Here is a 9,550-nt window from a genome sequence, read left to right on the forward strand (position 1 = left end):
TTCGTGATAGTCAGCTAATTGCTCTGGCAGGTAATTAGAAGCGGTTTACAACGCAAAGGGCTTTTGCGGTGCCCCTCGGATTATTAAGTTGCTCTGTAAATTATACCATATTTGCCGAAGAGAGGGAGGGGGAAGGGGCTGACGGTCTTTTGAGAAGTTCTTCTCCTGCGATCAGAGCCGAAACACGTCCCCGTCCCCCCCAACACTTAAAAAAATGGGGGGAGGGGGCTCTTCCAGGGCTCGGAGTCGAATTATTCTCAAGCACGCGATCTGAAGCCCATTTTGTTCGTGCTCACTGGTCCAGAATAACTTGGCCATAATGGCCGGGAATGGGCCAGGTCTGCAGCAAGCTTCCTGCGCCCTGGCAGTATCCAGCAGGCATGTGGGAAAAGAATGGCTTAAATGGGGACATCTGTTCAGTGTTGCTCATCTCGCTCCTGCGGCCAGGTCGGGTTAAGAGAATAACCTGTTCGCCACCTTGCCTCCGTCCCGCTGCTCGCCTGCCTCCCCTCCCTCTCCCATCAAGTTAATAAGGCTGCCGGGCGGGGGGGTGGGGGGGGTGGGGTGGGTGACCTAATTGCTCTGCCATATAGGCAAATAACGACAGGGAAAGGTGGCAGCTACATTGTAAGAGGAACAGTAAATATATCAATATTAGGGTCTCTCAAGTCAGATCGCAGGAGTTCTGCATTCAAGAGAAGGCTGCCGTGCGCGCTGAGTGCGCGAACCGACGTGGGCGAAACCTTCCTGGCTCGGTGCTCCGAAGGTACGTCTTTCCCGGAGGACCAGGGGTTCTTCCACTTCGCAGACGGCAGCAAACAAAGATTTTTGGGTTTTTTTTAAATTACTTTTTTTTTTCCACATTTTTGTGCAGTTGGCAGAACGTATAAATACATACATACATAGGTGAAAGCTTTCCTTTTCCTCTATGTTCTCCGCAGGCTATGAATTTGGGTGCTGTAGGATTTGTGTATGCAAGTGTCTATCACACCCACACATTTATATACGCGCACATATACACACGCGCACATGTATATATACACATATAGATGTATGTTTATATATGAATAGCATGTATTTCGGGGCATGACCCAGCTTCAGGCAGCCTATCTGATGGGAGCGTCCTGTCTTGCACACCGATTTTTCAGGCGTTTACTGTATCTTGTCACCCGTTTGTAAAGCCTGTACAATGATTTGAACACATGTGTGGTTAAACCGTCGGACCCAGAGCAGCTCCTAGATTATTTGTAATTAAACACAATTCCCAAAGTAACATTTATCTTCCCGAAACTGCGATTGCAATTGTCAACCGTCTGGAGGAGACGCGGGGTAATCTGGAAGCATTACCTCCTCTCCTAACGGAGCAGAATGAAAAGAAATCAATGCTGCTGAGGAGAAGAATTTAGTAGTTTTTAACTGTAAGTGGTGCCTGGGAAAAACTGATAAATAATAGGAAAAACAGAAAGCAGCTTAAACAAATCTATGCTAGGAAGGACCGAAGCGAGCGGCGCCGCAGCCGGCGGCGGGGGCTCCGCGCTCTGCCCCGCCCGGGTGCCGGCGCGCCCAGCCCGGGAGCTCGGCTCTCCCCTCCGGCGCCTCCCGGTACTTACATGACCGCCTAGGAACCGCCGATGCGTGCACAGCGATAACGTATCGGGGGGGGTGGGGGGCAAGGGGGGGGCAGGGGGAAAAAAGGGGAGAAGAAGGAGGAGGTGCGGATCGGATCTGGGCGCACACCGGCAATGTAAAGTGGGTGGGGGTGAAGGTGCCTCTTCCTCTCCCTCCCCAGGCACGCACACACCAGCATGTGCACGGCGTCTTGCCGGGCTAATCTAATTACAGGGACCTTGCAGAGGCGCAGCCAGCCCGCTCCTTTTTTTTTTTTTTTTTTTTTTTTTTGACACAGGCCCAGGCAAATAAATAAATAAATGCCGAAAGACACCGATGTGAACCCCCTCCCGCCGGCTGCGAGCAGGCAGGTCGGCGTGTGCCCTGGCCAAAGTGGCTCAGCGAGGAGCCCGGGCTGTGCCGGGCATCCCCCCGCTGCCTGCGCCGGGGAGCAGCCAGGCCGCGCACCGCCGTGCCGCAGCCGGGCTGGGCAGGGCGGGGCGGGCAGCGGGACGGGGAGCCCGGCGGAGTTAGCGGGTACCTGGAACAGACACGTTTGCACGGACGGAAGGAGTAACGCCGGTAAGCTACAAAGCAATAGATGTAGGCACACGCACTGCCTGCTGTCGCCGGGCTGCACCGGGTGCCCGACTGCGAGCCCCGGGCAACGAAACTACCCCGTGAGGCAGTGAGAGAAACGTCCCAGGTAAACCACAGCAATGCAGAGGTGCGAATGGAGGTTAAAGAACGACATTAATCACCCCGCTTTGCTCAGTGACCGCCAGGCACCGCACGGTCCTTTCTGGCTGGTGGCTGTTTTGTTTCATGTACGTGCTATTCCCCTTTTTCCTCCCCCTGTCCAAGTCGAGCCCTCCTGCGCCTGGAGAGTTGGTTGTCACGCCTCGGTAAATCTTCCAGGTGACAGCTTCCAGGTGAAGGTGGCGGGCGGAGGGGACCCCTCCCGGCCCCCACCTCCCTCCCCGGGAGCGGCGGGCGCGGCGCGGTGGGGCAAACCCGGGGGGAAGGGAGCCTCTTCCAGCGCACGGAGCCCGGCGAGGGCGAGGGCAAGGCCCCCGTCCTGCGGCTGTTCCCGGCGCAGAGCCCGGGAGCGGAGCCGGGAGCCGCTGGACGCGGAGGAGCCAAGGTTTCCTCCCGGCTGGGCGCTGGGGAGGCGGCGGAGTCCGCTCCGCCGTGCAGCCGGGGAGGCGTGAGGTGGGTCCGGCTCTAGCGGGTGTGCCCGCACATTGGCGCAAGGGTTGCACGAAGTGCGCTCCCTCGCCGACACCGACATGCGACATACGGCGTGGTCAGCAGTCAGGTTAATCTTTCCAGCTATGCCTTTTCAAATAACATAGACCTCTGTTTCCCCAAAGAGAAATCTCCCCCCCCCGACACCCCCCCCCCCCCCCCGGTAGAGCTGTCTGTAGACAGAGAAGGACCCCTGGAAGGGCGGTCCATCCATCTCTCTGTCTGCTCGGCGGCCGCAGCGCGGAGGGTCGGGGTTTTCTCCGAGGAAAATCCCCCCCCCCGCCCCTTGGAAAGGTTAGCGACAGCTATCCTTGTGGCTAAAGTTCCGAGATTGCTAATGTATATTGTAGACACAAGATGTTAGGTAGACTTGAGCAAGTTGTTCCCAGGATGTAAATTAGGTCCCAAAAGCTGTTGTCCAAATCGAAGAAACAGAGAAATTAATCTGGGAGACTATCCATCATAGCCTGTAATAAAGGGAGCGACATGGATGAGACAGATGATATGATTAAGGAGCTGTGGTCGTTTTAATTAACTTTTTGCTGTCCTGTAATGATCAAACTGGTCAACAGACCCGGTCAATAAGCATGTTAATATCAAACAAATAAAACCAGGGATGATTAAAAACCTCCTGGTTTATTAAATTTGAAATTCAAATGAAATTTATGCTGCAGATGCATACAGAATGCTAATAGATTTTAGCTTTATTGAGAGTGGATCCCACAGGTTTTCAAGAAACAGCACGAACATTTATCTACTCCCGTACATTACACTTCAAATGGGGGAAAAAAAAAAAAAAAAAGTTTTAATTAATTTCGGGAAAACCTCTCCTTGCTGGCTCCCCCCCCGCCCCCACCTGCATATTATGTTGATGTACTGCACCCTTAAGTGCAGTGGTCAATAACGCAAATGCAAACAAAATTGTAAGCTTCCTTAAATCCTTTGCCCAGCAGGCAATGTATACAAAGGGGGAAGGTTACAGATGTTTCCGTGGCGAATTCAGAAAAGATCAGCTCACCGCTCTCAAAGTTCAGAAGCTGCTGCTTTTCCAGTTTCAGGGAAATTATCAGAGTAGCAGGAGGATGCCACTGGCAGGAGTTTCGTGATTTCTATTCGGTTCTGATGCATTTGCTTTTTTCCTCCCTCTCTGTCGAGTTCCCTTGCAAAGACTCCCACGACTATTTTTACAACGAGTTTCTCATAATTTCCAACACGGTTCTCCTAAAGGCAAAGCGCGCTGAAAATTAAGAACTTTCGGCCCCAAAGCAAAAGAGCCAGGGCAAGCATCGGAACAAACGAACACGAAGAAGATCAAGAAAGGACACGTTTCCTCTGGGCAGACAAGTGCAGACAAAATACGGATGCGAATGGAAGACCCACCCGGCGAGACTCTCCTAAAAAGAGATATATCACTAATGCCTGCTCCTTCCCCGGTGGACGGCAAAGTCTCTCGGACTTTCTGGGGCTGAAAGGAATGCCTGTCGACCTCTTTACCTAACCTGGCACACCACAAAATGCGATTTTCTGTTCCTCTAAAATATAATGCTCACGATGCTTGTTTTGCTCTTACGCTGTCTGATCTATGTCTTAATAGTTCCTCCCCACCTCCAGCAGATAAAGGAAGTAGAGATAAAAAGTTAATAAGCATTCATACAAGGGAGTATCTCCGGGAAATGTTCTTCCCCTCTTCGCGGGTGATAGTATTGATTAAATTAAACCCGAAATTTAAACAAGTGTGCATTAAGGTCTGGAAAATGAATATCATTACAGAAGGAGACCAAAGCAATGAAGTTAATTCTTTTTTATTTGTTAAACGGAGTTCCCTCCTTCCCCCACCCCTTCCTCCTTCTGGGCTGGCCTGTCACGCCTTCTCAACAGGCTAAAATCATTCAGAGCAGCTCGCGGAGAGAAACGCGACATTTATGGTAACCGTCAGCCTTCAGAGAAAGCAAGCAGTTCATTAATTTACTTCACTCTTACTTCAAAGTATGATAATGTACGTTACCCCCTTGATCAATAGATATGATGTACAGTCAATATCCCCACGACACGGAAACGGGTCAAAACCGAGGCCGAGAGAAGGAGAAAAACAGCCCCCAAGGACGCAAAGGGCCGTGAGGAAAACCCGAGGGGGTGCGAGCACCTGGACGAGCGGGGCCGGGCCGGGGCGGCCCCAGCGGGCGGCTCCCCCCCGCCCCGGGCCCGGCCTGCGCTGCCTCTGCCCTTCCCCGCAGTCCCCCGGCGCTGGGCGAGGAGCCGGGGGGAGCGGAGAGCGGACCTCCCACCCCCGGCTGCTGCGGGACGAGGCGGCGGGGACCGCCCGGTAGCCAGCCCCGGTTGTGCCGGGGCCGCTCGGGTGGGCTCCGCCGGGGCCGCGCTCGGCAAAGCAGTACCGGGGGGGGGGGGGGGGGGCGGGGGGGTTTTGTGCGACCCCGCCGCCAAAAATCAGGCCTGAAACGGCGGCTCTGGGAGGAGGGGGCGGGGGGGGCCCGACAGCAGCCAGCGGTCGCCTGAAGTGTTTCCCCTCCTTGCTGCGACAAGCACCGAAAGAAACGGGAGAGGGAGGACTGAGCAGAGGGGAGCGGGGTGGGGGGGACCCCGCGGAGAAACGGCATGCTCCCGCATTCGCCCATGGTGGCGATAATAATAGTAATGACGACGAGGATATAAAAATCCCCACACATCTAAACGGCTCAAAAAATAACCTGTGTCAGATTACGCGCACGGCGGGGGAGGATGGTGGGGGATGGAAAGGGGAGGCCGGGACGAAGCAGCCCGGCCCGGGGCGAGGAGCCCCTGCGGACCGGGACCGGGACCGGGACCGTAGCCCGCGCCGCTCGACGACGTGACTGCGTGAGGTCATCAGCGCCGTCGAGCCCCCCGCGGGGGGCTCGACGGCGCTGATGACCTCACGCAGTCACGTCGTCGAGCGAGGCGGCGGGGCCGGGGATTGGCTGGCGGCGGCTCAGCGGCACTTCAAAGCCGGCGAGGGAGCTACAATTGTGGTGGAATGGGCGGAACTGATCATTGTATTGCACACCTCTAAAAAAAACACTGCCTCTGATTTATCAATATAAAAAAGATCCTCTGAGAGGAGGGCACTTTTGTGTGATGGCAACTTCACTTCTAGGGGTGAGTCTAAGGATTTTTTCTCTTGCTGGTTTAATTAGTTTCTTTTTATTGTCGATTGGAGGGGGTTAAAATAACCCCTGTCTTGACCGGGGCTATCAGTCTCCTCTATTCAGCCTTTTTTTTTTTTTTCTTTTTCTTTTTTTTTTTTTTTTAACTTAAGTACAAGTGAGTTTAGGAGAAAAGAAAGAGCGAGAGGGGGAAAAGGGGGCAGAGTCACTTTTCAGTGAGCAGGAAAAGGTTTTAAGGGCATTTGTAGAAACAACCTACAGCGCCTGGGCTGTGCTGCTCCTGTGCCCCCGGAGAAGTGGCCTTTCTTCTTTACATGTGACTGCTGGAAGGAAAAAAAAAACAAACCCAAAACCAAACCCAGCACTATCGTTTTTCGTGTGCAATTTCTAATTTGCAACAGATTGTGGCTTTTTATTTCCCTTTAAAATAACACAGCCCGCCGTGTCCAGCAGGTACGTTGAACTTGTGTATACATACATATGTACATATGTTAAATTTATATATATATTTAATTATCGTTGGTACGCAAATGAGGCTTTTTTAAGGAAGTTGTTGTTTGTTTGTTTTTTTTTCCTAAGAGTAATTTGATAATCCTGCAATTCTATATTTAAGAAAACAGTCTTACTGGTCTGAGGGACGGGGACCGGCCAGGTTCCCGGGAAAAGGGAACAGGCTGAAACGTAGCTGCCGCCGTGCCGGGGGCATCTTTAAAGCTACGGTAACAGACGCAACTTTTTCCCCCTCTCGTTTTTTCCCCCCTTTTTTAACCCTTCCCGAGCTCCTCCGTGGGAGGAGGGTTGGATGGTGAAAAAAGGCCCGGAAGGCGCTTGGAGGCAGAGCCGCCGTGCCGGCTCCGGCGAAGGGATCCTCCCGCGGGAGTCGCGAAACTTTGCGCCCGGGGCCGGGCGGCGGAGCGGAGCGGAGCGGAGCGGGGCCGGGCGCGGGGCGCGGGGCGGCGGCGGGCGGCGGCGGCGGCGGGGCCGCTCCGTCCCTGACGCCGGCGGGGCGGCCCTCTCCCTTCTGTGCCCGCAGGAGGAACCGCGGGTAGGCTCCACGCCGCTGGCCATGCTCGCCGCGACCTGCAACAAGATCGGTAGCCCCAGCCCCTCGCCGTCCGCCCTCTCGGACAGCGCGTCCTCCTTCGGCAAAGGCTTCCACCCCTGGAAACGCTCCTCCTCCTCCTCCTCGTCCTCGGCGGGCAGCTGCGGTGCCGTGGGCTCCGGCCTCCCGGGCTTCGGCGTGGCGGGCGCGGCGCGGAACGGCTCCTCGGCGGCGGCGGCGGCGGCGGCGGCAGCGGCGGCGGCGGCCGCCCTCGTCTCGGACTCGTTCAGCTGCGGCGGCTCTCCGGGCTCCAGCGCCTTCTCCCTCACCTCCAGCAGCGCGGCGGCTGCCAGCTCGCCCTTCGCCAACGACTACTCCGTCTTCCAGGCGCCGGGCAGCGCCGGCGGCGGCGGCGGAGGCGGCGGCGGCGGGGCGGCGGGGCAGGAGGCGGCGGCGCACCAGCCCGTCTTCATCTCCAAGGTGCACACGTCGGTGGAGGGGCTGCAGGGCATCTACCCGCGGGTGGGCATGGCGCACCCCTACGAGTCCTGGTTCAAGCCCTCGCACCCGGGGCTGGGCGCCGGCGAGGTGGGCTCGGCGGGCGCCTCCAGCTGGTGGGACGTGGGCGCCGGCTGGATCGACGTGCAGAGCCCCAACGGGGCGGCCGCGCTGCCCGGCTCGCTGCACCCGGCGGCCGGCGGGCTCCAGACCTCGCTCCACTCGCCGCTGGGCGGCTACAACTCGGATTACTCGGGCCTGGGCCACTCGGCCTTCAGCAGCGGCGCCTCCTCGCACCTCCTCAGCCCCGCCGGGCAGCACCTCATGGACGGATTTAAGCCGGTGCTGCCCGGTTCCTACCCGGACTCGGCCCCCTCGCCGCTGGCCGGCGCCGGGGGTTCCATGCTGGGCGGCGGCCCCGCCGCGCCGCTGGCCGCCTCGCCGCGCTCCTCCGCCCGCCGCTACTCGGGCCGCGCCACCTGCGACTGCCCCAACTGCCAGGAGGCCGAGCGGCTGGGGCCGGCGGGGGCCAGCCTGCGGCGCAAGGGGCTGCACAGCTGCCACATCCCCGGCTGCGGCAAGGTCTACGGCAAGACCTCGCACCTGAAGGCGCACCTGCGCTGGCACACGGGCGAGCGGCCCTTCGTCTGCAACTGGCTCTTCTGCGGGAAGCGCTTCACCCGCTCCGACGAGCTGCAGCGGCACCTGCGGACCCACACGGGCGAGAAGCGCTTCGCCTGCCCCGTCTGCAACAAGCGCTTCATGCGCAGCGACCACCTCAGCAAGCACGTCAAGACCCACAGCGGCCCCGGCGGCGCCGGCGGCCTCGGCGGCGGCGGCCCCGGCGGCGGCCCCGGCCCCGGCGGCAAGAAAGGCAGCGACACCGACAGCGAGCACAGCGCGGCCGGCAGCCCGCCCTGCCACTCCCCGGAGCTGCTGCCGCCCCCCGAGCCCGGCCACCGCAACGGCCTGGAGTGACGGGCGGAGGTGCGGAGCCGCCGCGCCCCCCCGCCCCGCCGCCCCCGGCCGCCGCCCCTCGGGCGCGCGGCCCCGCGGCGGGGACGCGGACACGTAAGTAGCCGGCGCGGCTCCGCAGGGACCGCGCTCAAACCCCGCGGCCGCCCCGCTGCCCGCCCGCAGCCCCGCACGGGGCGGGCGGGGCGCCCGGGCCGCGCAAGCCCCGCGACGGCGGCAGGGGCGCGGCTGGGCAAGGGCCGAGGGCCGCGGACCCCCGTGGGGCAGCCCCGCGGCCGCCTCCCCTCCCCTTCGCCTTGAGACCCCCCCATCGGGTTGCCTTTAGAGCGGGAGAAAAAAACACGTTCCCTCTCGCTTTCCCGCTGGAAACCGGCCCGCACCCCGCCTCTCCGCCGGTAAGGCAGCGGCGCCCCGGGGGCCGCGGCCGGGCGGGCCGGGGTGCCCGCGGCGGGGGGCTCCGACGGCAGCCGCGCCCGCCAGCCGCCGCCGTCCCCGCACAGCGCCGAGCCAAGGCTCAGCCCTGCCCTCGTCTCCCTGACTGCTCAGAGCCCGCGATCCGAGGAGCAGTGTGCTTCCCCCGCTCCCCCTTCGCCCCCCCCTTTTTTTTTTTAATTTTAACAAATCTTTTACCTCCCCGAGCCCAAATTTCATTACGTTTGCCAGCGCATTTGTATCATTCCCGTTTGAGTAGGAATCGCGAAATACGCTGAAAATAATTAGGTGGAAAGTCGTATATTTTTAAACTCCAAGCAAATGAAGAAGCACCCTGGGTTTCAAGCGAAGCTGTAGTTCCAATGCCAAAAAGGGAGGCTGGGTGGGGGATAGGAAAATAAAATATTTGTAAAATACGTCTGAACCTATAGGTTTGTACAACTGGGGAATCGTTCTAGATTAGCTAACAATTAAATATAACTCCACCAATGTATCGGTGTGAGGTGCAGTTGTCCAGGAGACGATTTTGTATAGTATTTTTCTTGTAAATTACTTCCAGTAAATATTTGAAAATATATTGAAGTACACTTGAGCTTTTTTTTTTTTT

General features: G+C 58.3%; 1 protein-coding gene across 1 annotated transcript; it reads left to right on the forward strand.

Annotated features, from left to right (window-relative positions):
- The first annotated feature begins 5,955 nt into the window (after nucleotides 1–5,955).
- On the forward strand, nucleotides 5,956–8,514 carry SP8 (Sp8 transcription factor). The gene is made up of 2 exons (XM_087754370.1): nucleotides 5,956–5,988; nucleotides 7,030–8,514. Exons 1-2 carry the CDS (start codon nucleotides 5,968–5,970, stop codon nucleotides 8,512–8,514), a joined length of 1,506 nt encoding a protein of 501 aa, XP_087610496.1. The 5' UTR covers nucleotides 5,956–5,967.
- Nucleotides 8,515–9,550: the final 1,036 nt, after the last annotated feature.

This window comes from Nipponia nippon, unplaced genomic scaffold (genome assembly GCF_047370975.1).
Source record: "Nipponia nippon isolate SJK-2023a ecotype South Korea unplaced genomic scaffold, ASM4737097v1 scaffold_1, whole genome shotgun sequence".
Classification (NCBI taxonomy): domain Eukaryota; kingdom Metazoa; phylum Chordata; class Aves; order Pelecaniformes; family Threskiornithidae; genus Nipponia; species Nipponia nippon.